The following is an 18384-nucleotide window of genomic DNA, read 5'->3' on the forward strand; positions in this document are numbered from 1 at the left end:
AACTGGCTTTGCTTACCGGAAGCGATTCCCTGGGTGTTTCTGTCAGGAGTGGTTTTCCATCTTTATCCTATTTGGGAGAGAAAAATATGGCATAGATTCATTTCCCTTGATTTATCCTGGGGGATTTATCCCAAGTACGAATCCCTGTAAACATTATAAGGCAGCTACAGGCTATATCTGATGTTGTGTGTTATAAATCAGATTCATCATTTCAGGAAAAAGGTTCTTTCACCAGGAAATATGCTCTAATTAGTTCATATGGACCAAAAGCTCGCATGTATCAGGCATTCTGTAGGCATGGGGATTATAGAACTGTGTACAACCTGTGACCTCAGAAGCCCACACACTAGTGTAGTGGAAACACAAGTGCGTAGTCGAAGCAATGTGACACAAGGTTGCTGGGGACATAGGGACACACTCATCACCTGCTTGGGGGTTGGGCATTGCCAAAATTCCCTGAAAACTGGTTAATTTCATTGGCAATGCATTCAACTACTATGCACTGGTGCTGTCCGATGCCCCGTAGTAAGCCCTGGGAAATTTACAGAAACCAGGATAGACAAAATTCCTATCATCTAAGCTCATCCTTATGGCTCAGAGATGCTAAGCCTGAGATGACTCTAAGTGCCACTTCTGAGAAAGAGGACAAAGTCATGAAAGCATCTGCAGCTTTTTTGTAAAGGAAAGTTTATAAATGGATGGTAAATCCCATATATCCACATACACACAAATAACTCGGTGCAGGGCTACATATATGTATAGTTGTATATAAATGCAGTTACATCTATATACATTTAGCTGAATATGGTATGCTTAAGTAGCAGCATCATATGAAGATGACGGACATGTGTTCTGTCCACCCGTGGGTGTCCCTGATCAAGTGATTTCACTTCAACTACAAATACAGAATGGGTCTCCCACTGTGTCACTTGTTCTGTATGATCTGTACTTTCAAAATGAATGAAACAAAATAATTATCCTTCTACTTAATGTCAAACAGGCTTCCTTACTTTTTCAGTGTGTATCTAAGAGTTGCATATTCTTCTTCCTAGGAAATAATTATTCCTCACTTTATTTTTCCTAGTTACATAAAGGTTTTCTAAGTTTTTCTTTTGTTTCCAGTACCGTAACAAACCATGTATCAAATGGGGAAAAATCAGGCAGGTTAGGCATTGGATCTTTTTTCCACTTAAGAGCGAAAAGTCACTGAGGAATATTTTAACTTCACACCTGGTATGCCAACAGAGTATTAGCAAACTATGTGGCATCTGAAACATTAAAAACAAACTCTTTATATTCTAGGCCTGTTTCCATGTCCCTGCTTTATATTTATAAAATTCAGTATTAATTAAAATAAAACAGAAAAGCACCCCAGGCTGTTTACCTTGGCCTCTTCTAATCTATAATCAGGAGGAATTGTTTCTTCTTTTTCACCAAGTTTTTCACGATCCTCTTCTTTGGCTTTTTCCTGCATCAAGATTATACCATTTTCATGAGTAATACATCTCCATAAAGTGGATGTCTACGTGGCTCCATTTAGATAAGTAACCCCAGACCATACCTATGGCCCCCTGTGTAGAGTTCCCACAGCTCCCTCAGCTCTCCCAGCCTCCCCTACTTCCACCACCACTTCTGCCCGCTGGGCTGAAAGGCAACACTGAGGGCGAGGGGCAGCTACCCCTTCCCTGGGGACTCCTGGGCAGTGGGAATGGACAGGGCCCAGGCGAGACTCAGAATGTGAGCACACCCCCCGGCCGCCGCTAGAGCCAAACACTGACGCTTACTCGGGTTTAGGTCATAAAACAGGTATGCTCCCTAATGGATAAAGCCAGGCGGTCATGTGTTGTGGGAAATATGGGGGGGGAGAAAAAAAAGGTGACTAACTTCCTTGGGAAGTGAATACCACCAGTGGCAGCGCCTTTCTAGAAGAGACTGAGCTGCTATTACCTTCACTTGATCCGCCATGGGCTTTCCATCCTCTGGATCTGCTTCCTTCTTCCCCAGGCTGCCGGCCAAGGCTTCTACCGCATCGTCTGGTACCATGCCTTTCTAGAAGCACATTTGTGGATACACTAAGGAGGTGCTTAATCACTCCATTTAAAGGAGACTACATCAAACAATTCAGAAGGGCATATCCTTATTTCAGGTCTAGATAAGAAGTAAATGTCATCTTTTAATAATTTAATTACCAACTGAATTAGAATCTAGGTTTAGGAACCTAAAATGTTAACCATTAGGCCAAGTCTCTTATGTTAAGCCTTAAGTGGCACCTAGCCACTTCCGTAATCTAACTCAGTGTCTTGGTTTGAAAACAAGACAATGGAATGGGAAATCCTCAGAGCAGAAAGCCAGATAAGAAGTGATCTTTATGGTGATCTTTCTAGAGACTGCACAGGAAAGATGTTCAGAAGGGCCTAGGAGCGGACACTCTGCCCCATGCTCTGTGTAATCAGCCTGGCCCATCCTGGAGCTGTTGGCTTGCAGAAGCTCATGCTTTTTACATGGCTTCCACTGGTCAAGGTGGATTCATGCTAATTCAGGGGACTGCCTGTGACCGACTGACCTGAGTGCCACAATGGTTACGGTCTACCTGGGGTCCCCCTGTTCAAATGGGAATGTGCTCCCTCATGATGTCTTAATGAAAATGGATGAAGACAATATAAATGATATAAGAGGCTAAAAGACAGGACTAGAAGATGGGACTTGATCTGACTTCTTCCAAACCCCAGGTCATGATCCATCCATTAATGGCTCATAAAATCAACAGTTCAAGGGCAGGTCTTTTTTTGTCTGTTTTTTTGATGACAGAAAATAGAATGCATAATACATAGCAAGGATAAGTACTATTCATTAAACCATTATTTCTATTGTATAGATACTGGGTTGAAATATCAATGAATTTCTTATTGCTTCTTTTGCTCCAAAGTATGAAAGCTTCTGAATGAAAAAATTTCAGTTTATTCCTATAAAATTCTAGGACTTCACAGAGAGTACATATTTTAATATTAGAGTAGACGTGTCTTTGTTTATATGCCTTAACCATCATCAATGTAAGCAAGAAAACTTTTTCTGCTTAATTGCATTGCGAAAGAGTTCATCCATCAGACAATGGAACCTGAGTGGAAGGTGATCTATCGCCCTCTAGTGGTTGGACACTGCATAGATTTTATTCCCTGAAGAAACAAAAATCCTTGATTTATCTAACCTGTTTGGGATTCTATCTAAAATGCAAGATGTGGGGATGCCCGGGTGGATCAGCTGGTTAAGCGTCTGCCTTCAGCTCAGGTCATGATCCCAGGGTCCTGGCATTGAGCCCCACATCGGGTTTCCTGCTCAGCGGAGAGCCTGCTTCTCTCTTTCCCTCTGCCTGCCGCTCTGCCTACTTGTGCTATCTCTCTGCCAAATAAAATCTTCAGAAATAAATAAATAAATAAATAAATACATACATACATAATAAAATAAAATGCAAGATGTGCAGTGATCAAAGTTGTAACCAAGCAATTGGAATTGCCAACTTGATCTAAGACATGCACTCACGCTTCAGCTCTGTTTTCTCCTTAACCTCTGCTGTAGAATCTTTGGATACTACTACTTGCTGTTAAACCTGCTTCCCTTGGCTTAAGAAATAAACCAAACAGTTAAAGTCTCTGCCTTCAGCTAGGGTCATGATCCCGGGGTCCTGGGATCAAGCCCCGTATCGGGCTCTCTGCTCGGCAGGGAGCCTGCTTCCCCCTCTGTCTCTGCCTGCCTGTGAACTCTGTCAAATAAATGAGTAAAATCTTTAAAAAAATAAATAAATAAACCAAACAGAGGTAGCAAGGCTAGGAGAGACAGCACTCTTAAGAATGAAGCAATCTGGAAACAGGACTAAGGGCTGAAACTTCAATTTCTATAGTATTTCATGCTGTCAAATTCACAACTAGAACTCACGTTTCTGGATTTCCTCAATAAGCGCTCTTCTTACACAAACAAGAGCCACACAGGTACACACACATTCATCTCCTTCTCCTGCTCTTTGCTTTCTTTTGCTCACTAATCATCAAGCCCTTGTTGGGTCCTCTGACCTTTGTCACACTGCGTGGCTACTCATCCTGGCACCCACGGCTCTCACAATTCCAGAAATGCCAACTAACTTCAGGGGCATGACCTCAGCAACCATGGTCACCAGAGCAGATGCCCAGAAAAAATGGTCAGAAAATGGAAAAGCAGAGCCCTTTCCTGTGCACTAAACATCCAGTGCTCGATGCCTGGAGTCAGGCTCAAGCGGGCAAGGAAGGCACCCTTGGAGGTCGTGGCTGGCACCTGGGGCACAAGAGGTAGAGGACTCTCCGTCAGGTTCCAGAGTTCTGCTCTGGAATGTTGGCTGTTGTCTTTTTGATTCCACTCACCACCTCTGTTCTTACTTTCCTCATCCCACATTCTCCCCTCCTCTCCTAGTCTTCACCACCGTGGCCTGGGGCTTCGTTCCCACAATGTCCAAGTTCTGGAGCGTACCCAGAGACCTCAAAAAACAAGTCGCATCCTATGTAAGGCAGGAGGGAGACCCTGGCCTTTGAGGGGATTTTCCCTTGGCATCAAGAATGTCCCTGGTGGGAAGAAGCCACTTCAGAGCACTCAGGGCACACGTCCCGTAATCTCTTCACCCCGTTTTCTCGAACAACTAAATGCACTAAACCCAACTGCACCAAACGCTTTACCCCTCTGTGCCGGCCTGTCCTTGGCTCACTGTTCTCCTCAGGAAAACAGTGCTATTCCAGTATCTTAGTGAGATCATTCCCTCCTTTCTGTACTTCCCAATTCCTCCTGAGGGTGGGTCCCTTTGGCCAAGTTCCTCCTGCCCTTCTTCCATACGAGAAAGATCAAAATGTACTGTTAAAGGCTTGCTATCTGGCCGTATCCACGCTAGATGCTCAAGGAATTAAGAGCAGGAGCCCAGGCTCTGAAAAGGTAAGTGGATTACTCAAGGTCAACTCAAAGCTTCATTTCCCTCATCTGTAACAGACAGATAGCAGAACGGGACTTCTAATATCCTTGTGAAAGTTTAATAAGAAGATATGTGCCTGGGTGGCTCGGTGGGTTAAAGCCTCTGCCTTCGGCTCAGGTCGTGATCTCAGGGTCCTGGGATCGAGCCCTGCATCGGGCTCTCTGCTCCGCGGGGAGCCTGCTTCCCTGCCCCCCACCTGCCTCTCTGCCTACTTGTGATCTCTGTCAAATAAATAAATAAAATCTTAAAGGAAAAAAAAAAGATACCATCAAGCATCTACAACCAGTTAACTCTCCAGAGTGGAGATGCACTACGTCTGTAGTAAGAAAGCACAGAGCCATCAGCTGTTATTCTGTGACCGATTCTACCTGCTAACACAAAACCCACTGAGTTCAAAAGGAAAGACACAACTACTTAATTACCATACTTCACGCAAAAGTTAGGGCATGCGAGAGAGGCAGGTCAAGAAGAAAATGGGAAGGACTTGAGTGAACCTCCCTTCAGGTGAGAGTGGGGGGACGTCCTGCTGGTCCTGTACGGATTATCCCACCAGGAGAGTCAACTGAAGAGAGCAGGAGGGCATTCCTGAAGCTCCAGACAGGCTTGCAGGGTGTGGGAAAGTGAAAAAGCCTGATTATCCACAAGAGCCAAGGCAAAAGAAAGACTTTCAGAAGGTGAACGAAAAACACCACTTACAGCAGTTTAATTAAAAATTTAAATCGAGCCCGAATTTGTCACACACCCTGAAGTCACGAGAATAGGAGATACTAGAGCTCTCCAAGATTTTCCCATTTTGCTAGAATCAAATAGCCTGAAGGTAATACACAGCAGTGAGCGCGTGGGAGGATGAACACTATGCTCTCAAGACTTCGCCCTGTGTCCGGGGGATCACTCACCAAGGTGGGTGGCTTGGGCGGCGCGGACTGTATACTACACATGGAAGTCCGAGACACGGCCTCGCTCACAGGAGTTAGGGCAGCAGCCTGAGAGTCCTGCAGAAAGAAGGAAGCACGATTTCTAGAAGTTTCTAGAAATGCCTGGTCAGTGAGACTGAACAAGAACAGAAAAACAATACGCTCTCCTGGGTTAAAGGCTGTGAGCATGAGTTTCTTAAATGCTGAAGGACTGCTGAATACATGAGTTCCTTAAATGCTGAAGGACTGCTGAATACTGAATAATCAAGGTGTGTTAAAACTCTTCTACCATTATTTCAACTTGGTTTTACCTCTTACCTTTGGTAGGTTACTTAACCTCTCTGAGACTCAGTTTCCACATCTGCAAAATGAGAACAAGGATAGTACCTACATCTCAAGTTGGGTCAACAAGAGGCTTTCAATGAGATAAAACATGTCCAGTGCTTTGCATACTATGTAGGAACGCTGTAAGCTCAAAAAAATTCACAACTATGATAATTCACATTATTTTTATATAATATATATCATATGCCATTTATATAACACGATATTTTTATAAATGCATCATTTTTATATATTTAAGAGCACCCTTATCAAATAAATAGGTATGTACAAATGCAAGGAAGTAAGACTATCCAGGGGTTCTCAAAGTATGTTCCCAGGACCAGCAGCAACCAGGGATCTTATTACAAATGCAAATTCTTGGGTCCCCACCCCAACTACTATGGAAATTCTGGAGGCGGGGCCCAGCAATCTGTGTTTTATCAAACCCTCAGGTGATCTTGGTATGAAAATCTGAGAACCACTGTGCTATTTTATTTTATCACAAGAGTTCAATTTCAGAGAAACTGGTTTTAATCCAGACACTTACAAAAGCTTATCCCATATGTAGGGTGCTCAGTAGATGATCATTAGCAGGATGCTCTATCTTCTTTCAAGGAACTTACTATTTACTATTTTACTATTTAGTATTTTTTAGTAAATATATTTAGTATTTTTTAATATTATTTTAAAAATATATTTAAATATATTTATATTAAATTATATTTATATTTACATTTATATTAAATTATATTAAATAAGTATATTTATATATAAGTATATAAATATTAAAAATAGTATTTTAAAATATTATTTAGTATTTTTTAAGTAAATATAAATTTACTAAATTTACTATTTACTATTACTAGGTAGACATGTCAGAGGTGAAGACCTAGACAGGTAAACCTTGCCTGTGATAAATAACTTAACAGGGATATATAAAGAACAACAGAGCCCTGGGTGTGGTGTATTCTGTTTAGGAATGTTTGGAAGAGAGGTAACGTTGGGGGAGGGAAAAGGAGGAAACAAAGGCTATATTTGAGCAGAGTTTTAAAGGTATGACTGACATTTTAGATGATCCCAAATTAGGAGGGAAGATTATTCCACACAGGAGGATAACAGGAGAAAAGCCAAGGACTCACACACACAATTATTGTCATAGTTTAGTAATGGGAGGATACACCTTGGTAAGGAAGGAAGCTGAGGCCAGAGCACATTAGCAGGGACTTTTGTGGGCAATGGGGAGCTTCTGAGGACTGGAGCAGGGGAATGAGGTGGCTACTAACATGCTTGCTTGGGAAGCACTAACTCTAGGGACATAGGAGAGGGACTGAAAAGAGACTGTTGACAGAGGCCCCTGCCACCATGAGGTGAATGCTGATGACAACTGGAACTAGGTCAGTTTCCGGAGGAGGAACAGAAAGGAAAGCATGGGTGTAAATGCTTTCCTGAAGGAATTATTATAGGACTTCCATTGTAAGACTATCAGGATCCATTTGGGAAAAGAAAGAACATCTAGAAAAAGCCAAGATGAAAACTGCCTCCAGGGATGCCTGGATGGCTCCGTTGGTTGAACATCTGCCTCTGGCTCCGGTCATGATCCCAGGGTCCTGGGATCGACTCTTGCATCAGGTTCCTTGCTCAGTGGGGATCCTGCTTCTCTCCCTGCCTGCCCTCCCCCTGCTTTGCTTCTCTCTCTCCGTCTCCCTCTTTCTCTCTCACCAGTAAATAAATAAAATCTTTTAAAAAAGAAAACTGCCTATAAAAAAGAAGGCAGAAACATTCTCCTTCAACTCCTTCAAGCTAAAATCGTTGGGGCCTCACATTTTTCAGATTACAGACAAATATTTTTAAAAACCACAGAATTAGAGACGTATATTTTTAGAAACGTACTTCAGTTTTTTCAGATGGCTTAGATCGTTTTCCTTTACGTTTAGGCTGGTTAAAATCTTCTGAAAGTTCATCAATGAGTTCTGATTCACTCAGGGGCTGTAAAATAAGAAACACTACATTATGAAGGGACGACTTTTTTTGTAAAAAACAAGGTTTTCAAAGAATTTTTTTGTTGTTGTTAACACACATTGGGCCATACTTTGAGATCTAAAACCAAAATTGGGGGGATATTTTTAAGTTTATCAATGTAAGCTAAAAGTCATGCAACAACTGAAGAATTCTGGACACCCGAGTATCACAGAAGTGTTCATGATTCATTTAGTCAAACGTTTTCCTGATCTTTCAATTCCCAAAGGATTCTATTCAAATAAAACTGCTTATTGTTTCCAATGAAGATCTGTATTAGTTTCTTTCTTAGGTGATTTTTTTTTAATTTCCTAGTGACTTCCTTCTGACCAGCAAGGGAAACATGGGTCATATACTCCTTTCCTATGAATGTCTGGGAACTGGGCAGGAAAGTTCTCCTATCCCTAGTTCCTTCAGATAAAATTCATTTAGAGCATGTGGGAATTTTGACTACTACCAGTCACCTATAACAGAACTGTTGTGACTGAGAAGCCGTGTGCCTCTGTGTTGGACAGCCTGAGTTCTGGGTCCTGGCTTTGCTCTTTTCTAGCTGTATAACCTTGGACTGTTCAAGATGGCTGTTTCCTCACAAGTAAAATGAGAATAATAAGGGTGCCTTCTGCATTCAGTGAGGACCCAACAAGGTAACACATGGCAGGCATCTCGTGCAGTGTCAGCCATGTAATAAGTGATTGATAAATATTACTGCTTATTTTATCTTAACTGGCAACTATATGGCTTGATCCCAACTTAAGTGAAAGCAGAGTAGAATCATTAGAGTAGCTGATGTCATGATGCCAAACTCAAACCATCCTGACATCAGCTCCCAACGTCCAGTGAATGTCACCTAGAAACCCACAACACTCTAGCCATCATTCATGAGCAGAATCACCATTAGATTATGTGTAAAGGAGTCACAGATATGAGCCAAGGGTCACCATCACAAGTTCCCCTTTCTTCAATACTAGGTTGGCATTCAAGTCTCCATAGGGAAATCCCGTCAAAATTATCACAACTCATACTTTACAGTTCTTTTGTTTTTTAATTATTGGAAGAATCATTTCCTAACCTTGGGTTTTTCTTCATGCTCTGGCAATAGTGGTTTTCCATCTTTATCCTGAAAATAAAATAGAAAATTCACTGAAAATGAAATAAAACATTTTGTTTTCATGGCCTGTTAAGTCTGTTTTTAAGGAAGGATATGAGAAGAGAATTTTTTTTTCTTCTATTTGAGTGATTTGGTTTTGAGTGAATATCTTCTATTCGAGTGAAAAAAATTCTCAGGGTTCTTTTTTTTCTTATCAAGGACCAGAATAAAGAGTTGAACTATTAAAAAAAAGAAATCTCTGTTCTCCAACCCAGGGGAAGACGTAGATCTCATTCCTACAATTCTGTTTTCATTTTCTGGAGATGAGGTTTCATAATCCAGAGTATTTCTAAAAGGGAGGAACTTCCCATATATAAGCACATATGAGAATTGAAACATTTTCCACCACGTATTTGTGTGTATTTTTTCAAAGATAAATTACAGATATGGTTAGTCTACACCCTCACTTGAAACCAAGGCCAACAACAATAAAACGTACCGTGGCTGGTTTTAATCTGTACTCTGATGGGACGGTTTCCTCATCTTCACCACACTTCTTTAGTTTCTCTTCTTTGGCTTTTGCCTGATCAAAATGGAGGCGGGGAATAAAACACGGAACCGTTTGGTAAGGTAGATAAGAGGATATCACTTCACGTACTTCATGAGTGACGCAGCGAAAACCGTACCAGATTCCAGAGTGTCTATGTGCTTTGTCAACTGGAGAGCACAAGACCATGCTAAGTGCTGGCTGTGAAGGTGAATCAGGTATCATTCTAGATACTGATTTTCTGCTATGATATAAGAATGGTAAGTAGGCATGGATGTCTTCCCTGAAGCATCACACAGCTTTTCCAAGGAGACCTCTCTAGTGCGGAAAGTACTGGAATGGCTCTGGACTCCTATGAGATATGCAACTTAACGAGGCTTATCAAAACGTCAGAATATCCGGGAAGTAATACATTCACCACCAGGGATGAAAAACTAAGCCTAAGAATCCACAGGACTGGAAGATCTTAGGAATTATTTATACTTTGTACATAATTAAAAAAGGAAAACAGCAGAAAAGAACGTGGAAACTAGTAGAAAGAACAATTCATTCAGTTAAAATTTTAGCTGACGGCTATGGAGGTCTTCTAGAGGAAATCTAGTACATTTATATGCATCCCCAAAACTACTCACCCCAGCTGCTTAAGAAGTCATTTCTATGTAACATTTTTTACTTTTATTGATCTGATTTTAGTTGCTCTAAGATTCTGTCCTGAGATTTATACCTTCCCACCCCAAATTACTGTCTTACTAAATCTCACCAATTATGAGTAAAAAGCCTGAAGCAAAAGGGCAAGGGGCTCACTGCCCCGGAGCTCTCTTGGGGCAGAACGGCACAATTTCACCTGGCCCGAAATCCCCACGCCACCCCAGGGTTTGGCCAGGACCACCCTCTCCCCGAGACATCTGGTCTAGGTGGCTGCTCTGATTAGTGTGTGTCTTGCGTTGTGTCTTTAGGAAAGTTCCCCTTCTTTTCAATACATTACTTGGTCCTGGAGGACGAGGACTGCTTCCCCCGCTCCCTTGTGTTCGCCTTCACAAAGCTTGTTGTGCCACACTGCGCCCGGTAAGCCCTCAAAGAAAGCTGAAGATAGAAACTGGCCCATTTGGGACCAGAGTCGTCCCAGACTCAGGGAGAGTTGCCGGGAGTCGTGAGATCACCCTCCTCAGTGGTTCAGAACAGGAAGTGACAGCAGAGGCAGCAGCATTGTGACAGCGACTCCTGCCAGCTCCCCTCCCTGTGCTGATAGGCTGGTGCTCCTCAGGGAAACCTGGACTGTATTTCCATGTCCCCCAACTCCACTCCTCATTGGCAAAGCCCACAGGCAACTCCCTCTTTTCCTCTTCCATCCCAGATGACTCAGTTGAAAAACTCTTTGCAAACTGTAATTTAACGTTAGAACTCTTCTCACCAAATATAAACTTGTTTTGGCTCAGAAGACTTGTTAAGATGTTCAAGTGAGGTGGGATAAATACCGCCCCGGCATCACACTCGACGCACACAGGAACTCCAGTTATAGAGTTAATTGTTGCTTGATTTCATTCTAATTTGAGACACGATTTTCCACATTTTTCTCCATAGTTATAAAAAGAAGGCTCTCTTCGTCCCATCGACAGCATTCTCCCTCCTTCCTTATGAAGAGAAGCACCTGGCACCCTTCTGAAAATATGAATTTCCACATCCCCAAGGGCAGACCAACCTATTTCCCACCAAGCCCCTGCCTCCATGTTATCCTGGTTCGTCAGGTGTCACTGAAGCAGTGGCAGAGGGGATTGGCATCCACTTTAAATATTAAAACTCTAGACGGTTTATAAGACAAACTCTCAACGAGCCGGGCTAACTACCCAGGAATGAAGATCTGAGTTAACCAGATTCTGAAAGTAAGACAGAATGAAGAGTAGTTGGTCTTTTATCTCCAATAAAGAAAAGCTGCGTGAGAATTCTAAGCACACACACCACATTTAGTTTCATAACCTGCAGACTGACAAGCTCTGTATACCAACTCCAAGGTCAGTACCTCGTCGACTTCCTTGACAGAGCTGAGGTCGAGCTCAGGTTCTGGCTTCCGGCTGCCCAGCGACGCTGAAAGAGCCTCCAGTGCTTCGTCACTCATCGCGTCCTGCTGAAAAGGAAAAGTTCTGTGCATTAGAAAAGAGAACATCTCCTCAGCCTGAACCATCTGTCCACTATTTTGTGAAATCCCAATTTCAAATGTAGGAGCCGTGGATGAGGGAAGGACTTTCGGAAGGCAATGTTATCTGAAACCTAGCGAGAGAGAGAAAGAGAAAAGAATTACCAGTGAGAGAAACTGGGGTTGAGACACTTCTGGAGTGTCTAACAGGGCGTGTACCCTCACGGGCACACTTTACCCCTTAGTTATCAAGCTATAACTATGATAATATTACTATGAAATATTTGTATCAAAAGAAAAGCTGTAAGAAGTCAACTTTCACTTCTCTGGTATTTTTTTTTTTTTTAATGTGTCTCTAAAAATAATTTCAGCCAACCCTGTCCCTTAGCAAACTAGCTAAGCCCAGGAAGCTGGGAACCCCGGAGTGGCCCCCACAGCCTTCTCTGAAGGCACAATGGCTGATGGCTGTGGAAACTCCCACTCTCAGGGTGTGGTGCTCTCAGGGCTGCGCTGAGCCCACCAGATAAAAATAAACTGTCCCCTGCAGGAAGGGAGAGACAGAGCAGATCCAACAGACACTGCCCCCCTTTAGGTCTGCGCTGTCAGCAGACAGAGCCCGCTTTCTCACCCAGCCTAGAGCTGCGGGCAGCCTTGCCAGCTTTGTGACAATTAAGTGATCATGGTTCAAAGAAGTGAACAGAAGCAGTTAGGACAATATCCCCTGGTGACTCACAGGTCAAACGCCATTTTAAAAGTTACTGAGGGGCGTCTGGGTGGCTCAGTGGGTTGAGCCTCTGCCTTCAACCCAGGTCATGGTCTCAGGGTCCTGGGATCGAGCCTTGCATCAGGCTCTCTGTCAAAAGGGGAGCCTGCTTCCCCCCCCCCCCCGCTTGCCTCTTTGCCTACTTGTGATCTCTCCCTCTCTGTCAAATAAATAAATAAATAAAATCTTAAAAATAAATAAAAATAAAAATAAATTAAAAAGTCACTGAAGATTTATATTCCGAGAGTGCCATTTTTGGGGGGTCTTGTCTTCCTGTGTTTTTTTTTTTTTAATGGTGAGAGACTCTTGGTTCATAACCAAGAAAACTGTGCTGCAATCATGAGCAGCACTTTAGAAGCACAGAAGGCCTTCCTGGAGATAACCCACAGAACCCTGACCGGATCCACTGGTCCACACAGACCAGAGGGGGAAAAGATGCTCCTCGTCATGAACAATGCTCTGTGGGGATTATCCCGAAGCAGCTCCATCAGCCTCAGAAAAGCAACTGCTGTCAAATGGACCGTGGTTATTTTTCAAGAAATCATTATTTAATACCTCCTTTGCCTTTCTTTTTTTCTCTTGGGATGAAGCAGCACTTTTGATTGCCGTGGCTTGCTGAGCTTTTAAAACCTCTTCTCCTGTGGATTTCTGAAAGGCAAAGCACAAACGGTTAGACTTAGAGTTAAAAGAAGAGTCACTGTAAAAACCAGAACTACAAAGAAGTTGTCTGAAAATGGGACATGCCTTCTAATAAGCGCCCCCACCCCTTTTTCTCCCCCCCAACCAATTATTTTGAAAACAATACCTCTTCCTTTGCTTTCTTTCCACCAGGGGTAGGAGCACTGCAGGTGAAGTCAGACGACAAAGCATCTATGGCATCATTGGGCCCTATGGGTTTCTAAATGATGGGGGACACATGACCGTCATTCCAGTTAAGGACCACAATACAAACTCAGCAAATGAAGAAGGACTTGGCATTCCTTTGCTACCAAATGAAATACGTTATCCAGTAACTCAGATGAAAGCCTATGTTGGAAGGGAATGACTGCTCACTCATCCTAGTTTCCCGTTTCCAACTCTTTTTTTTTTTTAATCTTTTATTTATTTATTTATTTTTTGACAGAGAGAGAAAAATCACAAGTAGGCAGAAGTAGACAGAGAGGCAGGCAGAGAGAGAGAGAGGGAGAAGCAGGCTCCCTGCCAAACAGAGAGCCCGATGCGGGGCTCAATCCCACGACCTTGGGATCATGACCTGAGGCAAAGGCAGAGGCCCAACCCACTGAGCCACCCAGGCGCCCCTCCAACTCTTTTAAATGGATTCCATGTTAGGATATTTTTATCTGTTTTTATTAACATTTATTTTACCCCACAACTTTCTTGGCTCCATTCTTCCCTTCAGAAAAACTCCATAGGAAACCACGAGCACTGACACAACCCCATGCCCATCTCTTCCTCAGAACAGATGAAAACTTAATCTGATTTGGAGATAAGCCATAGACACAATATAGAGAATAGATGCTCTATCCCCCAAGTAAAGATTTTTTTTCAAGATTTAGTTATTTGAGAGAGAGGGAGAGCAAACTCAAATGAGGGGAGGGGCAGACTCCCCACTGAGCACAGAGCTTGACGTGGGGCTCGATCTCACGACCCTGAGATCATGACTTGAGCTGAAACCAAGAGTCGGACACTTAATTGACTGAGCCACCCAGGTGCCCCCCACAGCTAAAGATTTAAAAAAAGGTTAACTTGGATCTTAGAAGACATTTATGTAAACTCACCGAAGAGTCTGGAGGAGGCTCTGTGATACCTTCTTTTTTCTGAAACAAACATGAATTTGATCATGTGGAGAGCCCAAAATTAATTTTTACAACAGGCAAAATGCACTGCTCAGTGAGCATTATGGGTTGAACTGTGTCTTCCCAAAGTCATGTTGTTGAAGTCCTAAACCCTTAGCACTCTAGCATGTGACTATATTTGGAGACTGGGCCTTTAAAGAGGTAATCAAGGTTAAACGAGAACATTAGGATGGGCACTAATTCCATAGGCCTGCTGTCATATCGAAGTGGGGAAACATGGCCCCAAAGATGCTGAGGAAAAATGGCCCACGTACAAACCAAGGAGGGAGGCCTCAACTCCTTCCTTCACACCCAGGCTGCCCACACCCACTCCAGTCTTCTAGCTTCCCTGACTGTAAGACGATGTATTTCTATGTTGCAAGCCACCCAGCCTGTGGACTGAGCTATGGCAGCCCTAGCAAACAGATGCACTGGGAGTCCTTGTAGCTATCTCAGAAGCCCCACTATATTTTCTAAATTTAAGAAATTTAAAATTTAAATTTTAAATTTTAATCTAATTTAAATTTAATCTAAATTTTAAAAAAATATGAATATATTGATGGGATAATGATTATGTTCCAAAAAGCACACAGTAAAGTAAAAGTAAATGATTATTTAACTTACTGCCAAAAGTTCCCTGTATTTTGGAGGAAGTGTAACTTCTCTTTTACCTAATTCCTCTATGTAGGTAGAAGTCATTGGATCCTGCAATAAAAACCACGCACAGGGATATTATATAATTAATTAGCTGAGAATGTTATATGCATATTCAGCAACCAAAGTACTGTTCCCGTTAGTGATTTATGGAGCTACAGAAATGAAATGTAAACCATTAAAAAGCCAACGCTTTACACAACACTGAAATTCTCAGTTTATACAACACTTTATTTAATCAGCTTAACCCATATGTCATACCAGAAAATATTCAAGCCACTATATTAAATTTGAGTCTTATATTAAAACACATTTTATTTTAAAATGTTTTTCATTGTTTATTTACCAAGATATGCAAGTTACAGGTAATAATACATTTCTCTATAACCTAATACCCAAGTCTTTCGGTGTAATTTCTAAGAGAAAAAGGACTGGATAATGTATCCTGTTTAACTAGCTATAATCTCATTCACCTTTCTTGTCAGCCAGAGACAGTCACCATCCAGAACTTTATTACAGGTATGGACTTAAAACTGAGCACACTGTAAAACAGTTATTCCCTATGCAGGTATCCACAAACAACATAGAGCATTACTTTGCCTTTTTTTTTTTTTAATTGAAAAAATATAGAATGCTTTACTAATTTGGATGTCATCCTTACAGAGGGGCCATGCTAAACTTCTCTGTATCATTCCATTTTTAGCATATGGGCTGCTACTAAGCACTGCTTTGCATCCTTTCAAATGTTAAACAAATGGCATCATATTCTAGATATTCTGTATTTTTATTCAAAATTATATTTCTGTAATGTATCCATGTTGATATAGGTATAATTCATTTTAACCGCTATAAAGTGTTCCACTATGTTATGTTGACCAAAATCCTTTCTGAATGTTCCATCTGGTCTTGTAACTCCTGGAATACACGGGCAAGGCCCCCTCCAGGGAAAACTGCGGACTGAGCTATGGCAGCCCTAGCAAACAGATACACTGGGAGTCCTTGTAGCTATCTCACAAGCCCCACTATATTTTCTAAATTTAAAAAATTTAAAATTTAAATTTTAAATTTTAATCTAATTTAAATTTAATCTAAATTTTAAAAAAAACATGAATATATTGATGGGAGAGGAGCACCGCTCTCAAGGTGGAACTGCCAGCCGAAGGGTAATAAGCACATCTTCAAGACCCCTAGCCCCACCCGAGTTGTCAGACTTCCACACTTGGGCCAATCCGAGGAGTATGCAATGCTCTCTCCATATCTTAGTATCATTTCTCTACTTACTACAGAATTTCTCTGCCTTATTAGCCAAACAAGTTTTCCTCTGTTTTCTAATGGGTTGTCTTTTTCATTTAAAAATTCTTCATAAATTCTAGAAACAAATCCTTTGTCAATTCTGTTGCAAGTATTTTCCTCCAGTCTACGGCATATCTTTATAATCTCTTTAATATCAAGGGACGTGTAATCTTTTCGCTTTTTAGGAGTTAGGAATGGGGATGAGCGGAGGGTGGTAAATTTCTAGAAGTCAAAGTAAGTTCAAGTCATCGAATGGGAAGTATCTGAAAATCAAAAGAAGTTCAGGTCCAGTAAACTTAAATCTCAAGGTCAGAAAAATCTTTGTGACCTGAGAAGGTGTATCCCAGTGCCAGTCACAACATGGACAATCAGTCAGTGTTTGCTGAATCAATGTTAACAGTAGAGCTACCATAGAACAAACCATTTCCATGCCCAGCACTTTTAGTCAGTATTGACAGTGACACCATTCTGTTCCTCTCCAAGCAACAGAACATTAGGTATTCTTTGGTGCCTCATGGCCATGAACTTACTTGCTTCTCTACCCAATAAGTATGAATCTTTACAGATATCAAAATCACGTACTGAAATTTCAGGTCCAGTATACACTGTGTTATCTTCTTCAGTTTCTGCAGGTCCTCCTAGGGTATCTACTAAGTCATCCAAAGCAGCATCCATGTCTGACTAGAAAAGAAAGGAAGAAGGCATTTAAATGCTATTTGCAATACATATTTCACTTCTGATGTTTAAAAAAAAAAAAAGAAACCAAAACCAAAAAAACCCCAAAACAACAACAAAAAAAAGAAGAAACCAAAACAAAAAAACAAAAAACCAGAAACAATAAAACAAACATTCTGTACAGAAAAACACCAAACATGAAAGGTTCTTCATACATCAAAATAGTCAAAATTTGGTCTCTGATTGACTTTATTACATAAGGTTCCAGAGTACACATTGTAGATTGGAAGGACAGAAAGCCATGTTCAGGTAAGAATCATAACTTCAGGGGCACCTGGGTGGCTCAGTCGGTTGGGTGTCTGACTCTTGATTTTGGCTCCAGTCTCGATCTCAGGGTTATGGGATTCAGCCCTGTGTAAGGCTCCACCCTGGGCAGGAAGCCTGCTTAAGATTCTCTCTCCCCTGGGGCACCTAGGCGGCTCAGTGGGTTAAAGCCTCTGCCTTCAGTTTGTGTCATGATCCCAATGTCCTGGGATCAAGCCCTGCATCAGGGTGTCTGCTTAGGAACCTGCTTCCTCTTCTCTCTCTCTCTCTCTCTGCCTACCTCTCTGCCTACTTGTGATCTCTGTCTGTCAAATAAATAAATAAAATCTTTAAGAAAAAGAAGATTCTCTCTCCCTCTGCCCTTCAGCCCCTTAAAAAAAAAAAAATCACAACTTCAGTAAGTCTAATGGCATTAACAACATGAACAAATGGATGGTTTGTTAAAGCTGCCAGTCCAATGTAATGACAGTTTAAAAAAAAAAAAAGAACAAAACACAAAGAATAACGATGTTACTGTATGCAATAGGAGAAATGGCTTGATATTTATCGCTTATCAGCAGTTTTTCAGTTACATATTGACAAAGAACTCCAACAAAATCTCTATATAGCTCCTCTTCCAAACAGACATCCATTAAACATCCATTTAAAAAATGGATGGCCTGTGTTCTTTCATTCATTTGTGGGTTTTTTGTTCACTTGCTTGCCTGAGGATGTTTACAAAGCAAATTATGCGAAACGGATGTTAAGCTTATAAGAAGTGACAATTTACTCTGCTGCTATGTGCTTTAATCAGTATAATGAATGAAAGAGTGCCTCCATCCTATCTCTGAGGTTAAA

General features: G+C 41.6%; 1 protein-coding gene and 1 non-coding gene across 15 annotated transcripts in view; both read right to left on the bottom strand.

Moving 5' to 3' along the window:
• Window positions 1–18384, bottom strand: part of CAST (calpastatin) — a 111238-nt gene that overhangs the window by 22142 nt on the left and 70712 nt on the right. For 10 of the 14 annotated variants that reach the window (XM_045999845.1, XM_045999851.1, XM_045999843.1 and 7 more), the window contains 13 exons: window positions 17131–17229; window positions 15226–15306; window positions 14545–14583; window positions 13572–13664; window positions 13322–13414; window positions 11890–11994; window positions 9825–9908; window positions 9308–9355; window positions 8113–8208; window positions 5881–5976; window positions 1948–2049; window positions 1385–1468; window positions 17–67 (listed from right to left, as the gene is read on the bottom strand). In XM_045999845.1, the coding sequence (XP_045855801.1) occupies window positions 17–67; window positions 1385–1468; window positions 1948–2049; window positions 5881–5976; window positions 8113–8208; window positions 9308–9355; window positions 9825–9908; window positions 11890–11994; window positions 13322–13414; window positions 13572–13664; window positions 14545–14583; window positions 15226–15306; window positions 17131–17229 (1071 nt within the window). The remainder of the gene's footprint in view (window positions 1–16; window positions 68–1384; window positions 1469–1947; window positions 2050–5880; window positions 5977–8112; window positions 8209–9307; window positions 9356–9824; window positions 9909–11889; window positions 11995–13321; window positions 13415–13571; window positions 13665–14544; window positions 14584–15225; window positions 15307–17130; window positions 17230–18384) is intronic. The other 4 variants (XM_045999846.1, XM_045999844.1, XM_045999850.1 and 1 more) reach the window with 1 other exon arrangement.
• On the bottom strand, window positions 15876–15980 carry LOC123939485. The gene has a single exon (XR_006817866.1). It is a non-coding gene; the product is annotated as a U6 spliceosomal RNA (small nuclear RNA).

This window comes from Meles meles, chromosome 3 (genome assembly GCF_922984935.1).
Source record: "Meles meles chromosome 3, mMelMel3.1 paternal haplotype, whole genome shotgun sequence".
Taxonomy (NCBI): domain Eukaryota; kingdom Metazoa; phylum Chordata; class Mammalia; order Carnivora; family Mustelidae; genus Meles; species Meles meles.